Source organism: Clinocottus analis, unplaced genomic scaffold (assembly GCF_023055335.1).
Source record: "Clinocottus analis isolate CAN_PGR_092001 unplaced genomic scaffold, fCliAna1.0.p SCAF_21, whole genome shotgun sequence".
Classification (NCBI taxonomy): Eukaryota; Metazoa; Chordata; class Actinopteri; order Perciformes; family Cottidae; genus Clinocottus; species Clinocottus analis.
The window spans coordinates 5,760,920-5,785,331 of NW_027175943.1; the positions used below are offsets into that span (position 1 = coordinate 5,760,920).

Consider the following 24,412-nt stretch of genomic DNA (forward strand, 5'->3'; position numbering starts at 1 on the left):
TAAGTATATTTCTGTTTTTTGTGCTTTGTGATACTTATTTTCCTTCCAAGGAAACGTACTGTTGCCTTTGCTGCTCATGTTAATTTAGTTTATCTTTAAAACAGATTTTAAAAAAATTGTAAAATATACAAGGAGCACATTTAGTCATGATGTGTTGATTGAGCAGAAATGGGAAAAAAAAGACGTCACAGACCGAACAACAAGTCAGAACAACCCATAAAATAATCAGCAGATGAACCTCTCGGACCTTTAAATACGAATTTTGTTATCAGCCGTAAAAATCCAATATGGGCTGGGCTCAAAGAGCAGCGGTTATCTTTATCCTCGCGGTTGTTTTCTTCAAAGTAGCTCCAGTTTCTCATGAACGCCTCACCGTCGAATACCTCGCTGTGTCCGTCTGTGTTTAAGTTTTAGTTTGAACACAACAAGCGATAAAACATTGATGGAGCGGGCAAGTGTGTGTGTGTGTGTGTGTGTGTGTCTGTGTGTCTGTGTGTGTGTGTGTGTGTGTGTCTGTGTGTCTGTGTGTCTGTGTGTGTGTGTGTGTACGTGCCTTTGTAAGTGATATAGTGGAGTTGAGTATGTGTCTGTTACATTACCGGAAACAAGATCTGATCCTTATTGGCCGTGTGGAATTACTGGAACACACACACACACACACACACAACTTTTTACTTGTATAATATTAAAGACCTCTGTGTTGAACTAAGCTTATTCTTACACCACCTTAATTCAGACGGATAATTCCCGACACCCTTATCTTCTCCACTTCACCTCGAACGTACCTCTCCTCCGGCCTTCGCTCTCCCCCAATGACTCATCACTTTGCTCCGTAAAAAAAGCAGTGAAAAGCATTCTCGTCCATTATCTGTGCTTTCCGGCGTGTCCGGCTTCAAAGTTCGAGTGTCAACAAGCCTTCATGAAAAGGCCCTTTGATGCGCGTAATGAGGAAATTAGTTACAGTATGGGGGCAAATATATGCAGAGGGGACGGTAAATATTACGCAATCTACAAAGAGAGAAATACATTTCCATCCAAATATGGAAGACAGTGAGATATAGAGACGGCTCAGTTCAACGGTTTGCTTACAGATGGTGTAGGGAGGTTCAACAAGTGCACTAGACTACATATCGCACACACACACAGACACACACATTAGAGATTTAGTCTCTATTCATTGTGCTGAACCAAACCACCCATTTCCTGTCCCCCCTTAGTCAATGGAAGATGATGTATGTGGCAGAGTGGACCTCGGGCAATATCTGAAAGAAAAACACACACATATAGACATATGGACACACACCTACTCTCTCACACTTACGCAAACAAGTCCCAACGTCTCTCCGCTCTGAAGGAACGAGTGAGTTCCTGCTTTAAATGACAGCTTTGACTCCATCGTTACTGAGGAGTTGTTTCGTTTGGATTTCCCCGAACAGAGAAGTCTACCAAAGCGAAAGACAGTAACACTAAGCACAACACTGGTCCGTCTTAAAATTTCTGTCAGTAAACTGAAATTCCCACCGCGAGGACACACACACACACGGTCGATTTTGTGCGACGGATTGAGGTCGTGTCGTCCATCACTGAGAGGAACTGAATGTAAACTGATAGTTTGTTACGACCGCATGAATCAACGCAACCTTTTCATTCACTCCGACGATGCGCTGACGGGAAGGACTCCGGGGAAATCAAGTTCGGGCAAAAGCACATTTCAGGTAGAGGACTTTCTAACGGCCGTAGAGCCGCTCTTCGTCGGAGGGATGAATGCCATCGTAAACAACGCTGCCGCGCTGGAACAAAAGCCGCCGTGGCCTCCGATAAGCCTCCAAATTCATGAGCATAGTACTCAGACCAGTCCTGCTACGGCTTAATTCCCTGACACGTCGAGTAATATTCCCACAAAGTCAAGAGCAGCAACAGTCACGGGAAGCGGACGCATGCTTCCAGAGACGCTCCTGTGCACTTTATAGGATTTCCCTAAAAATCAAACTGTTGCCTAAAAATGTTACCTAAGCAAAAACGGACACATTTGGACCCGTTTACAGCGGCCATTATACATTACGCACGTTGCTTTTCACAAAGTCAAACTCTCCATGATGGCGCCAGATGTGGCGGCAAAGAGATTTGTGGAGCTATTAGCGGCTCTGCATGCAGCCGAGAGCGGAACGGAGAGGGGAAACCGGTGAGGAACCTGGACTTTTTTTTTTTTTTTTTTTCGACAGCTCCGTGTGCGACGGCTCAATCAACCGCCGCAAATCTGTGTGGATATATGTGTGTGTGTGTGTGTGTGTGTGTGTGTGTCAGCGTTCAACTCAGGTTACTCCTCCAGGCCTCAGTTTCGCCTAATTGCACAGAGGCGAGGGCCGGTAATGAGTCCATGTTGCCGCCGCGGCGCACGCAGATGACCTCATCACGCGGCCTGCGCTTGAAGTGAGAGGGAAAAAACGTCTCAGCCTTCCGTGCCCTGTAATAAAAGTGTGTGCGTGCGTGCGTGCGTGTGTGGTGGTGACGAACACACAACCTTCAACACTCCCGGAAAAAAAAACCCCAAACAGAGAGTTGTTGCTATGTGCAGCGTGAGCTCCGTGACTCCCTGAACAGACCACCCAAACAAAAGCAGACCGGACTCCAGAAAACCAAATGTCCTTCGACTTTAACAGAAACAAACTCGCTCCCAAAAAAAAAAAAAAAAAAAAGGAAGAAAAAAAAAAAAAAGGCCGTCCTCCATTTTGTGATATTTTCCAAATCTAAATGTGAGGGGAAAATATTAAACAAGCGCAGAAATATGGCTTTTGTTTACTCAGAGGAGGAACTGGATCCAGACTTCTCTGCTGTCCTCGAATAAACTCGCAGGTTGTCCCGCGTCTTCTCTCTGTGGCGAGTTGTGTAACGCTGTAATTGGGCTAATGATGCGGAGACATTTGAGCTAATTTCCATCGTCCTATGGCTTATGTAACCATAAAGGAGACGGGGCTGTACCTCTCATCTCATCCGTACAGTTGAAGTCCGGGAGGCGAAGAATAATTTAAAATGTGACATTACGAAGTTGCTTTCATCTTCAGCTTTGACTAAATGCATCGCCGTTGGTCTCTCTTAATCTCAAAGCGGTCGCGGTGAATTGGAGAGAGTGCCGGACGGTTTTGTCCTCCACAATTTCCCTCCCGCTGCTCCCACATCTGTGTGCGTTTACACTCGGCATGAACGTAAGCGGAGCCGTGCGTCGCTGTGCTGGAGCACTCTCGCGTCGCTGAGTCCGATTCCTGCACAAACCAGGTTAAAACTGCACGTTCACACACATTCACACACTCTGCCCTGAGCCTCACCCTGTTGGGAGGGAGGGGGAGGAGAGGAGGGGAGGGGGGGGGGGGGGGTCATGTCCCATCCACGTGGTGGTGTTTTACATAACACTACGAGTGTTGTTAGTCTAACCTAGCGTTGCCCTAGATTACACACCCGACAATAAAAGTCTGTCACCTGCATAAAGAAAACTGTGGTTTGTAGAGGAATGAATGTGTGTTTTATTACGACGTGTACTCGGTCTACATAAACAGCCAGTTTAATGATTACGCGATCAAATACACATCATTTCTATTGGTTAGAATTAACGACAATTCAAATCCATTGCTGAGATGTTGTAATGTTTTTCTTGCTATCAGATAGAAACTTATTTGGAGGTAAAACAAATGAAAGGTGAAGTTTATCTTTTGGTATTAACTTTGAACATTGATCATTATTGAAGTATCCAGTACACTCACTTTCAGTTTTAACACAACTCAGTGGTTTAGAGACACAAGTTGGTCTCTTTGCATCCGACGGCTTCTTTTCCTGTTGATAATTACTTTAGTCGAGTACTTTGGTGAGTACAATGTTAAACGATACCAAGGCCCAGTTGTAATAAGCCTGAATCATCCTTTACATTTTCTTTTTTTTTCTCCAATCTTTATAATTCTATTTCCATTATTCCCAGAGAAGCACTCCCTCAGACAGACTGACGGGGCGAATGGGAGTGAATTACACGCCACGTTTAATGCCTATGGCGGACAGGACTTGGTTGCTAAAAGGACTTGGCTGTGTCTGTGTGTGTCTGTGTGTGTGTGTGTGTGTGTGTGTTCCACATTGCTCCACTGACTGACTTCAAGTATGTTTACCTCTTCCTGGCACACATGACCCGGCCTTGGAGGAGGTAGCAACCAGCTGCCAAGCAGGCCAATAAAACGACATGTTGCTGGCAGGGTCACCGTCAGTATAGCTTTATCTCTATGTAGTTAAAGTTCAGTTGTCATTTGGGTATTATTGTATTTGATATACATGTATTTTGAAAGGGCTTTGTAATGGTAATAATATCAATTGATATATTTTTCAGTATTTTTGAATGACTATGCTAAAGTTACTTCATCGGAAAGCTTTTTTTCCCACAGATTAAGCTAAAAAAAATATTTTTCATCCACTTACTTTATCTCTAAAACGGCTTCTTAAATGAACAAATTATTAATATCTAAATATAAACCATTGTGCGTATATATAGTATACACCGTGAGAGAAGATTTGAATCACATCGACTCACTATATGGCATTTTATTCCTCACAATGTTTGGCATTTTTCCTGAAAGACATTGCATTGAGCCCCAAAAAAGAATCTATGAATATCTATTTATAACATTCATCCGTATAGCATCATTACAAGTGATGAAAGAAAACATACTTAAAGTTTTTTAACCAATGCATATGTACACTGTAGATACTTTAGATCTATTTGGTCAGTTATGCATGACTTTGTCCAATTAGCAAACAGTAAACAAATGTCAACGTTCCCACTTCTGTAAACAAAAACAATGTTTTCAAATGGATCAAGGCTAAATTTGACACAATGAATATTCATGTCTCTCCCCATTAGAAGCTCCTTCCTCGATGTAGTGTGTCCCAGGGAAGGAGTTTTAAAAAGAGCTACAGGTTATTTTGAGGCTGGCACACACATCCTCCTCCAGATGGTAAAGAAATAGAGTTCAGGGACAGCTGGAAGCGTGGATAATAAACTTTTCTCACATGATTTCTCTGGAGGAGTTTGTGGGAGTGGTGGCTGATTTAATCTAATTAACATTTTGTCCCGAAAAATCCCTTCCCCTACATAAACTAATGTTTCCCCTCCGTTCTGCTGAAGGTCACGGCGACGCACATTATGAGGGGGGAAACGCTCACACGCACGCAAAGATCTACACCGCTAAGTGAAATGCCCACATCACAGCCCCTCATGCTTTGGCTGGGCGTCATAAAAAGCAGTCACATCAACAGAGGCGCTTGTATTTTCTACCATAAGGCTCAACGTGTTTGCCGCGGGGCACCGACGCACACGCACGTCACATTTGTTGCATTCAATTGGATTTTCTTAAAAGATGTTACTTGGAGTGAAATAGATCACGCTGTGTTTCCTCATTCTCCAAATCATGTGAGGATATCTTTACACATTACATAACCGGTGTCAAATAGGAGTGTTTTTGGCCCATGTCCCACTACTGATGTTCAAATTTAGCCTTTGGCCCTCTGTGCCAAAAGTATGCAGACCTGAGACACACACACACACACACACACACACACACACACACACACACACACACACACACACACACTCTTTCTATACAAGCTGGTTCCTGTTGGGTAAAAAGATCCTTGTAATTACAGCAATCAGAACTCTTTAAAAAAAAAAAGCACACAGGATCCAAGCAGACAAGATAATTAATCGTTTCTAATCTGTATTTAGTTTGTAGAAACGGATAGATTGGTTTGCTTTTTGTTTTCGTCCGTCTCTTCCTCCGGTCGCTGTCTGCTGTGCAGTAAAAGGAAAATGTCTAAAATCTATTTTTAAGTGCCTCTGCAAGCGTTTAAAGGATGAGGGAAGCACAATGTGAAAAAGAAGTAGGACGAAAGGCGTTTTGGTGAAAAAAGTAGTGTGTAGTGAACAGAAGGGAGGGAAGGAATCTCAAAAATCTGTCAGAGTGGATGTCGGGCGAGGACGCAGATTGTAGTACAATGACTAAGTGCGAGGTAGTTAAAAAAACAAAAGACAGTAATAAAGCGCAAAGTAGGTTAAGAAAGGAATCACGAACGCTCGATGGAAAGACCACAAATTCTGGCTGACAGGGGAAAACTCTTTCAGGAGAGTCCACTAGTCTTGGGGCTGAGGCCTGCCAGCCCACCGCGGCAAAAACACCCGAACAAAAGGATCATTTATTGGAGGAGGAAAGAGGGGGAGGCGGAATGGAGGGATGAAAGGAGGGGAAGGGGGGGGGGCACTGTACAGAGGCATTTGAGAGCTGTGTGAGTGAAACACTGGCCCCATCTCAACATTCACAGCCAACGTGCAACATTGTCCCCCACGCTGCCCCGCTGACACTCAGCAGCCAGAGCCCGTATGGTCCCACAGTGGTAGCCTGCTCGCTTATATGTTTAAAGTACACCTAACGATACCGTCTGCATCCACCAACAAGGCCTCCACTTCCTAATAAAAAACAAAAACGGGTACATATGGATGCAGACTGATGGTTAATTTCCTTGTGTGGAATATAAAAAAACAACTGTGGAGCTCAGCGGTGCGGCACTCACCACAAGATCCCCTCGATGAATTTTTGCTAATGCCTCAAATTCTTTATTAAATCCAACTCTGGAGCCAGGCTATGAAATGTTAACCACAGAACCCCATGAGGTTTAAGTCTGACAGAACCGTCGGTACAAATCAAGTGGAAGCTAGCAGGGCTACATAAACAACAAGGCTTGGCAGGATGCATTCATCACAAGAGCCCCACTGTGGAAAGCTAAGTGAGACTACTGAGTGTTTTACTGATGCATATAAATCCACATCTCCATTTAAATGCCTCTCTATCTGCAGGCGTCTATTTCTTAACGGGCCAATTTAGTGCAGACAGTGGCTCAAAGAGAATGTTTTTCTATGAGGAAACGTCTCACAGTGACCTAGTTGAGGCATTGTTTAGCTGCGGTGGAACCCCACCGCCAGAGAATTACCACACACAGTAGAAAAAAAAATTGCATACAATGAAAATTCATCATCTGGCCTTATTGACCTCCCTTCCTGACAATAAAGTAGATGTCTGTGGATGCTTTCTCATATGAGAACAGAAAAAAGAAAGCCCTGTAGGTGGCCGCATTGAACAATCACAGCTGTCAGCTTGGATTAAGCGAAGGAAAACTATTTTCGTATAGTCACGTCTATAAGCATGGCTATCCCTCCTCAATGCTTACATACTATCCTTCATGACATCATCATAACGTCAGAGATTTGGGGTTCTGGGAACTTAAAATAACATGAAATCTGAATTGTGAATCGTGGAACAATCCGTTTTCTCCATTGGTTTCCTATACCCATGTCACAATGGAGGTTATCAGGTCAACTAAAACTGGGCCAGAGTTCAACTTTATTCTACTTGAAGGAGAATGCCACAACGGTATGCCAAAATGTTTTCGTTTGATTTGAGTGTGTGAGCTGTTTGCAACAGCTCTTCTCCTTGGAAAGTAATGGTTATATGGAGCAGAAGGATTCTGCCGCTTGTCAAACATCTATAACGAACGTCTCCTGAATTTGCCCCTAAACATCAGAAGGAAGCCTTGAGGGGATCAATAGTAATTTCAAGAATATCGATATTCATTGTTATTCCAATACGTTGTCTGGCCTTTAGCACCTCAGATAATCACATAAGGTAAAAAGTGTGCACATGCCTTTCAAAGAAATCTACTTATGCATCGTCAGAGCAGACGATCTATATCTCATATTGTGCATCATACAAATCAAATTTGTGTCTCCATGGCGCCAGGTGAAGTTTGATAACAAGCACAGGTGGAAAGTGAGGCTGGGCCTCACTGGATTATCTTGCACGCGAATTATTTTTTTCTATCTGAACAATGTCACAGAGCTTGAGTAGCAAAAGAGAGAGAGACAAAACCTGATGTTAAACAAATGTGTTTCAAAAGAATAATGGAAACTTGTACCTGTTCCCTCCTTGTTTCCATTCTGATGCGTCCGCAGTTCCTCTGATTTGTAGAAGTCGATGCTGGCGTAAGTGTTGAGTGTTGAGCTGCTGCTGCCGACTCCTGCGCCCACTCCCACGACCCCAGACCCTCCACCCAGTACAGAGAAGAGGCGAGAGGGGGCCTGGCTACCTGAGGGTCCATCCAGGCCCAAATGGGGGCCCTCTTTGTTGGCCAAGTCCAAGTCTATGTAGTTAAGGCCTTGCTCTGCGGACGAAGTCTGAGAGTTTGTGGCAAGGGACTGCTGTCCAGCGAGGGCGAACTGAGCGGGGTTGTCGGTGACAGCACCGTTCCCCCACAGCATGCTTTCAAAGCCCAGCCGGCGGGCCACAGCTTGGGGGTGTTCTGGAAAGAGGGAGGCAGTGGAGGAAGAGGAAGTGGAGGTAGCGGTGGGGAGGGAAGGCGAGGCAAGGAAGGTTTCTGAGCAGTGCCGTCTGCGTCCTTGGGGGTCGGCCCGGATAACTTTAGCCCCATGGTCTGGGTTAGGTCCGGGTTTGGCTAGGGGGAAATCTAAACCCCGTGATAGCACTGGAACAGAAGGATCAGTCCGGGTGGGGGAAAGGGCTTTGGGGGAGACACTGGATGATGACCTAGGGACGGTGTTGCAATTCAAGCTGAAGACCATGTCTGTGTAGTCTCCACAGGATGATGGGGATAAAGACTCAGACACTGAGGGGACACTTTCTCTGCTTTTCCTAAGTGGGGCTTCAAGCACTTCGGCCCTCTCTTCACGAGGGCTGGCAGTACCCTCATCGCAGGACTTGGAAGCAAGAGTTGGTGGCGTTGGAGGGGTGTGGAAGGAAGGGAAAACGAGAGGATTAAGGGAGAGGGGTGAGGGGGATGGAGAAGGACCCAAGTCCATGTTGACATACTCAGAGGCAGCTGGGGGCGTGATGGGCGCAGAGGGGCTACGGGAAAGGGGGATAAAGTTCCCTAAGCAAGAAGTTGGCCTGTGCTGATGATGCTTGCTGCTTGAGCCATGAGGGAGTGATAAGCCATGCCTGAGACCCCGGCCGCGGCCTCCTCCAACCCCAGTCTGGCTGCTCTTCTCCCCCTTAAACTCAATGCTTACATACTCCCCAGGGCTCTTAGGTTCTGGGGGCAGGGGGTTCTCACGGACCCTAGGAAGGGTGTTAGCCTTGGATACGTCAACAAACAGGCTCACTGGTCTGTTCCTACTATGGCTACCCTGCTTGGACAATCCACCAGAGCCCCGTCTCTGCTGGAGCTTATTCCCATCTTTGGACTGAGTTCCCCCAGCCATTGTGCTCGCTGCCTGGGTAGCACGTTCCTCGCTCTCCCCGAGGCTCTCGCTGCTGGCTGAGCTGGAGGAGTATGAGGATGAGGAGAGTGACAGGTGGCGTCCAACCGCTGAATTGCCTGCTACTGTTGGCTCCTGACGTACTCCCGCAGTCCTACCTCCACCCATTCCCCTCGTAAAACTCCCATTGGACCTTCTGCCTCGTCCGGGCCCATCGTCAAAGTGTCCAGGAGAGGGGTTATGTTTGTATGAGCGGGGAAGAGAATAGTAAGAATAAACCATCTTGGGGACTTGCTGCTGAGAACTGGTCTCCAAATGACTGTTGTGTTCAGGTGGTGGGGGGCTGCCATTTACAGAACGTGCACTGATTGGAGACATATTCATATAGTCACTGCCTGCCCTGCTGTCTGCACTACCACTGCCGACCCAAGCTCCTCCAGAGAGGAGACCCCCACGCTGGTCAGGGGAGCAGCTGCTATTGGGTGACATTATCATGTAGCCATCAGAAGCCGGTGGAGGCCGGATCTGCTGTGGCGGGGACACGCTGTTGTTAGGGGTCATGGCCATGTAGTCGTCAGCAGGTTTGGAATCAGAGTCTGGGACAGATACAGCCAACGACTGGGACACCGGAGGCTGAGTGACGCCAGGCAGCATGGACATGTACCCGTTGTCCACACCTATGTCTACACTAACAATTGCTCCTCCGCCAACTTCACTCTTGAACTCACCAGCCACATCTAAGTACCCTCCCCCTGTCCCGGCTGACCCAACCCCCATGACCGATTCTCTCTGGGTGGTAGAAGAGGTCGAAGCAAAGGACTCGCGGCTTGTGCTCCTGGACATGATGGCATAATCGGCTGAATCTTCATCTGCGGGCTCCTCAGCTCTGCGCTGACGTGGGGCCAGCCTCTCCAGGGCCATCGGAGGTAATGAAGCCCGCTTGCTCAGCAGCCTACGTTCAGCTTCACATTCACGACTAGAGGAGCGGCGCAAAACTCTTCTGCTTTGTGACTGGGAGGCAGAGGCTGGTGTTACTGGTGCTGGCAGGGAACTGGATGTCAAGCCCCCCTGGTTGCCATTGCTAATACCGCCACTGCGTTGGCCCATCAGGATATAGTTGGCTCCCTCGTCGCCAAGGGACTGGCTGCCAGCACTACTAACAGAGCTTCCGGGGAGGATCGGGGAGGGGAGAACAGTGTGATCCCCAGGACTCGAGCCATACTCGTCCGAGGAGCCATAGTCACTGGGTGAGCCCGAGACAGAGGCGCGATGGGAGGGGACACGACTGTAGGCACCAGAGCCTGGACCAGCACCTGCTGATGTCGCGACTCCAAACTCAGAGCCATGCCCCGAGCTAGAAGAGAGGCTTGGGGCTGGGGAGGGCGTTGGAGTAGAGATGGACCGCATCAACCCAAGAGGAGTTTTAGCAGCTGTGGTGGGGGCTGAACGGGCTGATTTTGACCTAAGGATTGGGGTCGTAGAGCACGAGCCATTGGTGGAAGGGCTGGAGCAACTCCCTTGGAGCGGTGCGGTCCCTCCTATCCCATCGTCACCTTTCCCTCCATCACTTGCGGTGCGAGACCTCGAGAAGCTATGTCGTGGGGTGGGAGAAGCATTGGCACTACTGGCCCCTGCGCCACCGTTAGCTCCAGCTGGGGGCTCCGTTCTGGGCCTGCGGGTGAAGCCCACCTGGCTGGGAGGAGGGTTTGGGTGATGGCGGCGGGAGGGAACACTGATGGGGTTAGAAGCAGTAGCACCTCCTCCAGGGCCGGAGTTGGACTGAGACTTGCTGCGTTGGCGAAACTCTTCGCTCAGAGCCTTCATGGCCTCCAGCAAGGTTTCATGCATGTTCTGGGCCACCACAGAGTCATCCACCTGATCCAGGACACAAAAAAACTCTCAAACAGTGATTTCAAACCATAATTCTGGTGAAAACAAATGTACTGGTGGCCCTCTCTTTCTTTCTTTCTTTTGAATGCCTTCTGAGATTCATTTCCCTACTGTTTAGTGTTGAAAAGTTGGTTTAAGATTGAGTTTTAAAATCTGAAAGGTTTCGAGTTTAGGTATGAAAACAATACCAGGGATGTAAATAGTTAATTACCAAGAATAGGGGTTGTTACTGCAAGATGTTCAGCAGTGAGTTTTGGTGTGTGTGTGTGACACAGCTGTGTGTGTGTGTCCAGCTGTGTCACATAAATACCAGAGCGAAACATTAAAATTTCAGCACCTCTAATTAGATAGGGCTTCGAAATTCGGCACTTCAGATCACTGAGTCAAAGGAGCGCTGGACGAGAAGGAAAGCACCTGTTGTATTTCAAGTGATTTTCATTTTTTCCTTAAAGTTAACCGGTTAGTTACAGGGTATTGGGTGTTGGGCTATTGAAAGCAAAATTAACCTAAAATTATACCCCTAAAATCGGTACATAAACATAATGTATCCACTGCTTTTAGGAACAACCCTTTTGAATTGGACCATAATGTGGGGTTATATAGAATTTAAACATAATGTTGTGACTTTATAGTTTCTCTGACTTGATTATAGGCTCTTTACGTATAGATGGGGTTGGAGGCTGCAACTCTCAACATTATGGGAACTGCAGATTACAGGCTCACCTGCATCCAGAACTCGCCCGGGCCTGTCACGGCAGAGCGCCCAACCTCGACGAAGAAGAAGTTTTCTGAGTGGCCGCAGCGTCGGACGTTCATCAGCTGCAGCACCACGGCAGCAGCGTCAGAGTTGAGCTTGACAAAGTTGACCGTCTTGTCAGTCAGGCAAAGGCGATAGACGCCCACCAAGTTCTTGGCTTGACCCAGGCCTTTGGGCCACACCTTCACCTGCCACACCTCTTTGAACGCAGGCCCAGGATTGGGTATTCCATAGTCCCCCCCTTCCTCGGCATCAGTGAGGCTCTTACCTACAGGGGCAGAGCAGAACCAGAAGGAGATTAAAAGGTTGTTCAAGTAGAACAGAGGAGGATATGACTGGATAGGGAAAAACAGAGAGGTAATTAAAGTGTGATGGAGAAGAGAACTGGTTACAACAAAGCACTGACATGACCTTTAAGCACCTGTGAACAAAGGAAACACCGGTGAAACCGCCACTATTTACCTGTTAGTACAGGGCAAGGTGCCTCTATTATGTAAGCTGTGCTGATATTGAGCTTTTCACAGATTTCTAAACCAGATCTGAGTTCAAAGGGAGCATGCAGGAGCATGTGAGACTTGCTTACTGCACCTGCAAGCTCCATACCTGGGGTCTCATTAGTCAACCACACACAAAAATCCTGACACTCACACAAGCACACAAACCAGTTTGGAATTATGAAACCATTGACAACTGAAGCCCCGCACAAGAATGATGACTTTGAAAGAAGAGCAACCGTAAGCGAACCAACGTGGAAAATGCTTAACAAGTGAATCTTCTCTAAAACCAAAGCAAACAATGCCAATAGATGGTCAGAAACCAAAGAGCAAAGCACTTAATAAGCTCTTTAAGAGCCCTCTTCAGGAGCTGCTCTACTGACAATAAACTGGCTTTGTAAACTAATAACATCTAGTGTCTTTTAGCGGGAGGAGAGCCAGTCTATTCACCCTTTGTGTTTTTGTATTCAAACAGTAGAGAATTACTGAGGCAAACAAAGACAGGAGGGAAGTTCTTGGTGAGATTTTATCCCGGGCTGGTTTGGGCACACAAAAGCCTGGGACTTACTTAATCCAACATTTAGCTGGATGTTTGGTGTTTTAAGTCACCTCATTGTTCACAGATCTGAAGCAGGAACTGAGAAAATTACCTTAATTCTACCATACTGTGTCACTCATTGTCAGCAGCCACTGACACACTGAATATTCAACAGCTTTATCTCTAAGCTCCTTAACCTGCAGGCACAAGGGACCTCATATCTGTTGACTAAAAAGCCCAGGATTATAGAAATACCATGATGTGACTCATGTTTTAGGGTGGATTCTTCTTCCTTTTCAGGGAACCACCCTAAAGTGTTCCTTAAACATAGATCCTTTCCTCGCATGCACCATATTTGATGAGTTCTCTCTGTCAAACTGCCAGGTTGGTTATGTCTGAGCATGCCAACTACAGAAATCAACACTGAAGAAACAAACCTCCGCAGGGACGCTCACCTGTTGTGGGAACAAGATGTTCTTTGTGCGATAATGAGCACCTGTATTATTAAGACCATCACATATTGAAGATCTTTTTGACAAGTCACTGAGTGACACACTATATTCCAACAACGTTTGTGTGGTACATCTACTTCAAGCAATGATTTTGGCCCAATCCAGCTAATCATAGTGGACCCTAACCACAGAATTACAAATATATGATTGTATGTCTGCACGCGTTTGTTCTTCCTTTCCCATGACTCTCTGCTGCAAAATCTACAATGACAACCACATGTAGACAAGAAGCCTCAGCATGCACAGCGGATGCCATATTAGCAGAGTTTCCGTTATAACAAACATTTCCCCAAAGATCCTATTCCCAAAACATTTTGAATTTAGACTGAAAAAGAGGGGGCGTGTCTGACGTGTCTTCTTTTAGTTTGTTTTCCCAAAATTGGAGGATCGCGCGCAACTTGAAAGAGACTTAGAATAGATGTTTTGTTGAAAGCCGTGGAGGCTGTGGCTTAGTGTGTGTGTGTGTGTGTGTGTGTGTGTGTGTAGGCACTCCCCCCTCTATATTAGATGACTCACTCAAGGCCATGCATGGCTGTTTCATGCACTGCTTTTCTCTGTGTGCAAGAAGCCCTGTGAGCCTCCTCAATTTAGATTTACAACAGGAAGGGATGGTTTGGGGATTTTTTCAGTTGGGACAGAGGGAATTAGGGACTGCAGGAAATTGCAAAGTTGGAGAAATGGCCTTTTACAAGATTTTATATATATATATATATATATATATATATATATATATATATATATATATATATATATATATATATATATATATATAAATAAAAATAAATAAAAGGAGGATATGTTTATTCGTAGGATTGTTTGTAACAGAATTCTTAGGCATTATTTATTCTATGTTCAAACTTGCGACCTCGTTGCTTCTTGACACTGCAGCGCAACATGTTCCTCGAGGAGCGTCGTTTCCTTCTCAAGATCCGAATGAATGTCTTTTTAGGAGAGCACAAGTGTGTTGTTTGTTTTGAGTACAGTGCAGCCTTAAACCTCAGCTGTGCCCTCAACAGCACTCCCACACACAAACACCCTTGATGTCAGGGCCACTCAGGCTGCGCACTTATCAACGACGCTCAAAAGCACTGAAACCCTTTAAGAGGCTTTCCCAGACCCCTACAGGGATGCAGACTGAATTGCCCCTATCGAACATCATAGACCGCCCTTCGGGGTTACATAAAGCTGGGCTTGATCCTACACAGAGCCGTATGAATTATAGATTGCTCTTGGCTGTCTTCCGAGGGGCCTGCACGACAGGGTGGAGCTCCGCAGACCGGGTTGGTGGGAACGTTGTACCTTTCTCCCCCCCCCGTCCCTCCCACCGCCACTTTGCATGAAGACGTTATCAGCTTCTGGCGCCCCTATACGACATAATGAGCCCTCAGAAAAACACGCGCACATGACGGGCCCGGAGCAGGAGATAGCGCGAGATGAGTCCTAACGGCTAAAGGCGGATGCCCGTGAAATCAAAACACACCTGGAGGAAATAACGCCTCGACTGTTGAGCCTCTTGGTTGAATGAGGGATATGCGTGCGGAAAAAAACATTCAGCCAACCTTGACGCAACCTTGACGGAGGGTGTACGTCGGGTCAAAGCGTTCGTACAAGGCCACTGCGACTTGTTTCAAAGCTTCGGCGTCGCACTCCCCATTTTAGCAACCTGAAAAACAACTTACACTGGCTTATTCACGCACCAGCTGTTTACTTCGCTTTCGACCACGACCACACATGAAACTTTCAGACGTACGTGCGGCTCGAGAGCGGCGACCATACGCGGCCAACACTGCCGTCTATTCATGACATGTATTTGCTATGCTCGAGCGGCCTCCCCTGATACCATAGACCGTGTATGAAGGGGCCATAATCTACCCTCATTTTCTCAAACTGAGTTTTTTTAATTTGAGTTATTGGCTTTTAGGCGGCTCTGTGTCGCCATTACTTTCTAACGGGCTGTTGAAGTGTGTGTGTGTGTGTGTTTAGGGGGGGTATAGAGCTGTGATATTTACCCCCCGGGGCAGCCAGATGCCCGCTCGGATATCAACAGCTCCTCCCAAGAGTGGCTGATTATTGTTAGGGTTATCAAACTAATCCCAAGGAAGTAGGTCTTCCATACTAGATTGTATCAGCTCACCCGCAGCAAGAACAGGATGAGGGCTATTCTTATTCAAGCAAAGCACCAATGGGTGGGATTCGAGGTGATTTAAGATTGCGTTTTGAAATCTAAAAAGGTTCATGTTGGGGAAAAAGAAATTTTATAGCGAGATTCATAATAAAATCCCTGTTCTTAGTTAGCTAATGCAGCCTGTAAATCAGGGAAAACGACTCTGGCACTGAACCGGCTGACTCTCGCTGGGTTCTGTTTCAAGTTTCTGATCTCATTGCCCTAGCACGCTGCGCTGCGTCACAACACCGCAAAGCGCTGCACAAAACTTCTGAGGGCTAGACCCCATTTTCTGAGCCCGATCTCAGCCACGGTGCCTCCACTGACACCCCCGCTGCCGTACCGGGTTACCAGATAGGAGACAGCTGTGGACTTTTTGTCCTAGCATGCATCTCAGAGAGGAAAAGAGCGTGAGCTACTTGGCAGTGGGGACCAGTTGGTCTAATCTCTCGCTCCCATGTGTGCCTCCTTTCCTCTTTTTCAACTGCTCCACTTCCCATCTCTTCATCTGTCTCTACCATCTGTAATCCCTCTATCTGGGCCCACACTCAGGGACACAATGCCTCCGCAACACAGCAGCATCTGCCTGAGGTTCATTTCACATGTGGTTTGTGTTAGCCAGAGGAGCGCACACACACACACACGCAAAGACACACACGTAAGCGCAGGAAATTATTGGTGACGCATACAGTTTGCTGTCCCTTGACAAGACGCATACAAAAATTGCATAATCAGAAGCTCTCTGAAATCCAGCTCAGACGTTGTCACCAAACTTGCCGCCATCTTGGATGTTGCTGGTCAGCCGGTCTCAGAGTTGGTGAACGAAATGTCTCAGAGTCCCCAGAGTTGATAATGTGGATGATACTATGCATAATGTTACAGTCCAGCATCATTTTAGGGTGTTTTTTCTTCTACAACAAAGTCATGTTTGGCTTTGAAAATCCGTCTTCAGGATAAGTTTCGTCTTGCGCAAATTTTCCAAAAGCGGATAAATGAAATTTTGGAATTAAATCACCAGGAATTCGTTCTGGTCTTTAGGGAAAGCCGTCTCTCCAAGTTTCTTTTCAGCTCAAACTTTTCAGACGCAAGTGGATATAGAAAGCGCAGAGAATTAAATTAAGGATTAACGTATAAAATCCGTTAGGGAATTTAACGCCTACATATTCTCAAGTATATTAAACCTAAAGCTTATAGATACTTTACCTATTAAATGGACAGGTACTTAAACACATGACATGCAGCCACACATCCTTGGTCACTTAAGAATAACTAGAGCCCTTGTAATGTGAAACCAGTTCCACTTATAAGAAAGCATGCATTTATATTTTTATAAGAGTTAAATATATAATCTATAAGCCCTGTATGGAAGGGCTAGTAGTAGAGTGTGTGTGCGTTCAAGGAAATAGGAAATTATTTAATCCCCACTCAATCCTTTGTGCTAAAATGTACAGAACACGTGTTTTAAACCACGTTCACCTCCTTTTACCCGACAACTCCTGTGTTTAATACCAAAAACATAAAGTTCCTTTTACATTTTGTATTAGTATGTTTGTACTTGCATTTTTTTTTTTGATAGGCAAGAAAGAAAAAAAAAAGAAAATTGCTGACATTTACTGCAAAGATTGTGACGCGTGGGATTCATCCTCAGCCCGGAGCCGGGTGTTACAGTGCTACCAATCAATGCATGCAGCATCGTGTGTTGTATCTCCCAGAGGAGCAGCACAGCAGCTAATGAGGAAGGTTTTCACTCAGGTCTCAATAATGCATCCACTGTAAGGCTGACGAATGCCAACTCGTGAACCTCCTGACCTCCTATAACGGTGGTAATGGGCCTGCTTCCATCAACAGCAATCAATACGACTCCATATAAGGTTACTGTGCATTTAAAGCGCCGCGGCTCCACCCTGCTCAACATATGGCCGCGCGTTGACGACATGGATCTCGCTTGGCTTTGCTGTCGATCAAAACCAGAGCACTTAATTGACGGGCTGCCTCGGTGCCGGCGTGAGGAGCGGCGCTCGAGGCCGTTTTCAGATTCACCGTTACTCTGATGCGCCGCGTCACCAACAAAACCAGAGCTGCATGCCGAAGCCCGGCTGGCCATCTTGTCGTGTTAAATTAAAATTACCGGGTGTTAACGCGTGCTAACTATTTATGCAGAGGAAATAACTTGTGGCAGCTCTTAAGCCCGGAGCTAGGACAAATCTGCAGAAAAGACCCACTCAAAAATGTTAAAAAAAGACCACGGATCCATTTCCTAACCTATAGTTTGTATGTTTCCCCGCCGAGACTCTCTCCCCTCTAACTCTATTAGCACACAGCCTCTGCGCCACTAGCGGCTGGCCCTCGAGACAATAATTACTCCCTAATTAGGGAGATGAGCAGTGCTTAAGTAGGGCTTAACGTTTAATCGGCCGGCTCTGAGAGCCACTGGCGAGATCTGAATCTCATTGGTCAGAGCAGCCAAACGACCCTCCACGATAACAACCACTCCAGAGACTGACTGACAGAGAGTCTTCCTACATACGATTCACTTAAAAACACATTTGTACCCATATCAGTTAAGATGCGAGAGTTTGGATGTTGTCTGTGGTTCACACAGAAACTCATCTGTATGGTATTTTTGTTTTGCGGTGCTTAAGAGAGTGAAAAAACACATACTCATAATCCACCGACCGAACTGAAAACACATCCACAGTGAAGGGAAAACTGCTCACATTGAGGTTAGTGGATTAGCATGAAGAGGAACCATATCATTACCAGCTTTGAACATGGAAAACTAAATTCCACAGAGCTTTACTGTACTGCAGTGAAGCCAACAAACTGGAAAGAAGGACGGGAGGCGGCGAAAGACTCGCGTTCATTATCGTTTGATCTGATGATGCACATCACAAATAATCTCTTATTAATTTTTTGAAGTACTGAGTCTTAATCGGAGATCAACAGATGGAGTTCGCGCCACAGTTAAGCTGCAAATAATGTTTATCTGCGTTATTGTTTCATCTGTTTGATTATTTTTGACAATTGTCTCTCAAAAGTCAGAAAAAGGGAACAAACATTTTATTTTCCATATTGGATTATTGCAGAAAATAAGACTTCGAGACAAGAGAACTTAAAGTGACTTCTGAATCAGCTGAGAAACCCCACAGATGTTAAATTTACCGTCATATAAAAACCTAGAAAGACAGAAAAAAGCAGCAAATACTCAAATAAGCCCTCAAATTTTACAGACTTTTCAAAATAGTTGTCGATTAACTTTCTCCCAATTAATTCATCATTTCAGTAACAAATCAGATGCAACCCTGTCAGACTTCATCTGCTTCTTTTTTTTGTCCGTGCTTTAACTTTGCCGCTATAATCCTTGCAGCTTTCCGGCACGCGTGTACAAGTGGATGTTTTCTCTCTCGTTTAATGCTGCTGGCGCCAAAGTTTGACTCCCGCCATATTGTTTCACTGAGGTCAACAACAACTGAGGTGGTGCCGGAGCTGCGGGACAGTGTTCTTGGCAAACGCCAACTGCGGGCCGCACCTCGGCCCGTTTTGTCGAGGTTAAGCCTTTACACACTCGACTGACTCCTAATAGTTGAGCAAATAGCTGCCCTCAAGCCTGATACTGTACTCGCTGCCCGAAAGGGTCTTACCGGACTCAGCTGAATAAATAACTGGGATCCTGATATTGGCCTGCACGGCAGCTGGCTCGTGTTTGTGTAATTACCGCCGGCTCGAGGGGAGGCTGTGCGATATTGGACGGTTCCCGGGCTGCTTTAGGTGGGTTTCCCAGACTCGAGCGCACTAAACGGCAGCATGGACGCGTACGGTACATATTGCGCATCCACCGTGTGCACGCTCACACAATCCTGCAAGCCGTGGAGCCTCTCGCTGTGCAGACTCAAAGCAACCCCGTTATTCCGAGCTGCAAAACACTGCTTTGATTCCAGCTCCCACTGTGAAGGAAGGGTTGGGGGTGCTGAGAACTTCCCCTCCTGACAGATTTCTACGAACTGCTACGCAGGTATCAGATCGAGGGAGCGGTCCTCTGGAAACTATGCGAGACGGACGGTGCAGCATCTCTTGGCTCTCTGCCCTCCAGCGTCGCCCCTTGCTCTCAATCCACGGGCTGTGAATTCCTCTGTCTCCCCAACTGGGGCGCGGGAGGGACAGATACTTGACTGTGCCGACGACACTAGAGTGTGTGTGTGTGTAGCCAGGGCGATGGCATGAGGGAGGGTGAGGAGGTTCAGTTCACATACAGACACTGAAGACTTGAAACTGTGCATGATCTGCACATACCACAGGAGGGTTGTTACAGGGAGGAATCCTACCGGTGTTCGGCTTGTGTGCGAGTGTGTATGTGTGAGCATTAAGCTATTTTCACACATGCAGGTTTAGTCAGCAATTGGCCGTGACCCCCCGTGTGTGTATGGCCTTGTGTTATTGCATGGGCAGAAGCTGTATGTGTGTGTGAACTGCAGCGCATGCCACAAGGAAATGCCAGCCAACCTGCCGGTTTACACAGCAGCTCAGCCGCAGCCTTTTGTCACCGTCGAGGACGGTGATTTACACGAAACCCAACACGAGAAGCAACAAAAGCGGGGGACGAGTAGCACACCGGACCTGTAATTTTCAAGGACAGCTCATGACAACTCGCCGGCATTATGATGCTCGGGCCCGCCCGCGGCTGCCCCGTTCTGTACACCTGACCTTTTGCACCCCTAAACACTTAGTGGCCGCAGATTAGACCAGCCTGCACATTTGGAGACGGTTTTTCCTTTTGGTAGAAAGAGGTCGTCGAGTCAGTTTCTCACGGCCCTTTAGGCTCCGACATCTGTCGGCTCACTCACGACGTCTCGCGGGAACTCGTCAAATACTTGGGAGCGGTGGGCCGCACACCCACAAACACACAGACCCAGTTATGTAAAAGGCGACAAGGTGGAGGCGCCCAGCGGGTTGACACAAATTCCAAAATCCGCACAGGTGACAGTCGACTTCCCTGACTCCTAAACCTGCCGCCTTGAAACAACTTGCTCTCCCGGGGTTTTAAAAGAAAGATAAGATGATCAAATACGTCAGGATATGTATTTTTCTCTCTCTCCCTTCTCAGCTACGTTATGTAACAGAAGCCGGAGGTCAAGTACACCTTGAACCTGTATCTTTACTTTTGCCCAGATTACATCATGAGTCCCCTGTGGTTGGTCTGTCGCAACGGAGGCCGAACAGGTGATTTGAAGTTGCCCTGCTCACCAGCTCTGCTCTCAACAGCTGTGTTGACACAAGCGGCTGATAGACGGTGTCGCAGAACAATCTGCATGGGTGTTTTCTTTTTGGGAGGGGAGTTGAGGCCATTTGCACATTCGCAGCATTTAGATAAATCCACTGCAGGAGAAGCTTGATGGGACAGACTAAGCTGCTTAGCTATTTCTAGTCAAACCAGGACATATGAATATTTAATGAATGAATGTGCCGCTCAGGTGCAAATGTGCTTCTCCCGCCATACTTTTTGGGGACATGTTCTCCTCCTTTTGTAGGAGCAATGCCTGTTGTCACATTGCAGTGTCAGCAGAAAAGCAAGAGCAGGCAAAGTAAACAAGGGGACAAGTGTGTGGGGGGTGTTTGAGTTGGGAAAGAGAGGCAAAAGCCGAGGCCCACGGAGAGAAACCCAAAACGTCTGGAGGACAACTGGGAGTACATCTCCAGCCTGACACCAGTGTGATAAGAACTGGCGGGGACGATAAGGCTTAAAGGCGCATGTTTACAAACACACACTCCTCTCGGAGGCCATTCGAAAACCTGTTTTTTTTTTTAAGTGAAAAGCAACCACCCAACTTCAAATCTCAAAGAAAAGAAAACACACACATACGGCAATGGGAGTGTACCCGCCACAGAAACAAACTATGTAAACTTGGCTTGGCAGACCGTAATGGTTTCTTTCAACAATCCCTGCACGTTGTCCAACACACCGGAATGAGACAAGTCCCGATCTGCAGTGCGCTTCTCTGCTGCTCGCCTCTGCAGGCTTTGCCACGTTTCTCCTCACATGCGGAGCCTCGTACACGTGTGCGTGCGTGCGTGCATTTGTGTGTGTATGTGTAAGCACTTGCATATACAAAGAGCGTGCACCAGCGTGCGCGTTTAAGGGGTCTCTCTCTTTTTTTTTTTTTTAGTTCCGACTTACTTTTGCACTGCAGGTCCACCATGGCCTGGTACCACTCGTCCTGGTCCGCCTCGTTCTCCGCGGCGATGGCGAAACTCTCGGCCCGCGTGTACAGCACGATCATGTGCTTGTTCTTGGAGTCGGCCCGCTTGTTGATGTTGAAGCACGTCTCCAGCGCCAACGCTTTCTTCGGGACGGGGGCCTTGCCGCGGAATTTCTTCTCGCTCTCGTAGTACTCCAGGCGGGCCGGGCCGCGCTCCGAGGCGGCGCGGAGCACGAAGTACCGCCGGTGCATGGACTTCTGCTTGCGGAGGTATCCGCTCTTCCGCACGTCCTCGCAGCTCTGGAGGAGGTCGCCCGCTTGGCTCTCCATCACAACCGACATCTCCTTTTTTTTTTTTTATTCTGCACACACAGACACGCAAACTCTTTTTTGTGTGCGTCTCTTCTTCTCTTGTATTTCTGCAAGTTTAGAGAGACAAGTCAAACATGCCCGGGCTGCGCTCCCCTCCCTCTCTCTCTCCCCCACATCAACGCAGGCATGTGAGAGGGGAGGCGGGGGTCGGTTTCGGTTTTTTTGGGGAGGAGGAGGAGGTGAAGGGGGGGGGGTTGTCGCTGCCGCTGAGTCCGGGCGGTTGAACCTGAACCGATGGGTTTGTTGACGGCTGCAGCTGTCGCGAGTTTCGCTCCTCTTTGGGTTTGTTTCTCTGTCCGACGGACGGGACCGGCGCGAGCTCTCCACGCGGGCGCGCGCATGCGGCGGAGCTCCCGCTTCACGCTCCACTACTACTACTACTACTACTACTACTACTACTGAGCGCCGTCTGAGCGGTTTAATCCCATTTGCTGCACATCACACCCGCACGGAGCCCATCCTGCTGCAGTGTCTCTCACTCTCTGCGTGTCTCGCGCTCTGTCCGTCCCCCCACCCCCCTCTCTCGCCCTGCTCGGCTCCGGTCTCGTTGCTGTGGAGCGGAGAGCAGCGGAGCAGCTACCGTGGAGCGGGACTGTCACTCACCGCTGTACTAGTACTCCGGAGCGGTGGTGCGTTCACGGACCGAGCCCGGGCTCCGACACAATAGAGCCCCCTCCCACCGTGCATTTCGGCGCTCTCTGCCGAATTGCAGAGTACTTTATTAATGCAAATGAGAGACGGACAGGGTAATTAAACATACGTGGAATATTAACTATAAACTGAACTAAGAATAAAGGCGTAATGAATAGTTATGCCATATGTAGAAGTGTGTGTACATGGTTGAAACTATACCACGGATATATATCGCTAAATTTACACAACTAAAGTAAGAATACTCAACTCACGTTAGACTACTAATACTAGACTACTGTTGTCTCCAAGTAGCTTTAATTACACGAAGTAGACCATACATTAGCTGTGAGTTTAATTATTTGCACAAAGATAACACTAAATAGTTTATTTTTTACAAATGTATTTTTTTTTAAATCATAGATTTGCCCAAATATGTTTTAAGATAATGTATCTATTTCAGATTTCATCTATTCCATGTGTTGTTGTTTCTTGTGCTGCTATTCTATTGCATTTTGGGAGTTTAATTCAAAGTCACTCAAGTAACAAGCGAGACTTCCCACAGCCCGTGAAGGTAGCAACACTTCCAGTGTGTGGAGTAAGATTTCATATTGGCTCTGCCATAAGTCCATCCTGTTCTATTTATCGTTTAAAAAAAAAATCTAACCTCTGACTTGTATTTACACGTTTTATATATCAACTTTTAAAGCCCTACAGATTTGGAAATCGACACATGTGCGGCATTAATTGCAGCAAGAGGTCGCATAAACATATCTTAAATCTAGGTTAATAGTGAAACCACTCCATCCTGTGGGAATACAGACGTTTTGATGTTATTGTTTACTAAATGCTACACAAACACTGCATCAAGCTGCTGTAATTTGATAAACGAGGCATTTGTAGACGCCATATTTCTTTTTTTTTTTTTTTTGCCACTCAGACTGTCTGAGTACAATGATTTTAAATAGGCTTTTTGTTTTTTTCGACTGTCTGGCTGTGCACTGAAACCTCCATTTCTCACTGAATACCATCGAATAACAGACGTATATAAAATTGATAAGAGGCATGTTTGATCGGGATTGTGTGTGTCAATACATCTTTTAAAAAGCTCTATTAATAGTCTTCCTAACAGCTTTAAAGGGCTTCTATCTTTGTACTGCACGCTTATGCAGTATGTATGTTGTTATGCAATATGCATCCAAAAGTAACCTTGTGCACGAGGTCAGGAGAAAGTGGAGCTCAAGCGCCCTCTGCTGTTTGAAGAAGTAATTACAGCCTTTAAAATGTATATTGTACAAAGAGGGCTTTGTAACGCTGAAGAAGTACGAATATTTTTTAATTTAATACTTGTACTTTTTTTAGATTAAAGATGAAGCAGGACAAAAACACCCGGAGCCAAACTTACTTAAGAAGCAACAAACTGATTTTATGAACATGAATACTTGTCATTACAAAGACACATTAATCTCTCCGTTCTTTTTGGCAAAATTGGGAAAAAAATGAACTTTGCCTCCATGTCAACCCCAAAAAAAGAAAAAAGAATGAGCGATTGAGAAACATTTTGGT

General features: G+C 46.6%; 1 protein-coding gene across 1 annotated transcript in view; it reads right to left on the reverse strand.

The window, feature by feature from the left end:
- The window catches only part of si:ch73-335l21.1 (insulin receptor substrate 1-B), a 37,821-nt gene extending 14,930 nt beyond the window's left edge, over nucleotides 1-22,891 (reverse strand). Inside the window, exons 1-3 of the mRNA XM_068587569.1 lie at nucleotides 21,823-22,891; nucleotides 11,909-12,210; nucleotides 7,996-11,170 (exon numbers count right to left, since the gene is read on the reverse strand). Coding sequence (XP_068443670.1) covers nucleotides 7,996-11,170; nucleotides 11,909-12,210; nucleotides 21,823-22,186 — 3,841 coding nt within the window. The 5' untranslated portion in view covers nucleotides 22,187-22,891. The remainder of the gene's footprint in view (nucleotides 1-7,995; nucleotides 11,171-11,908; nucleotides 12,211-21,822) is intronic.
- Nucleotides 22,892-24,412: the final 1,521 nt, after the last annotated feature.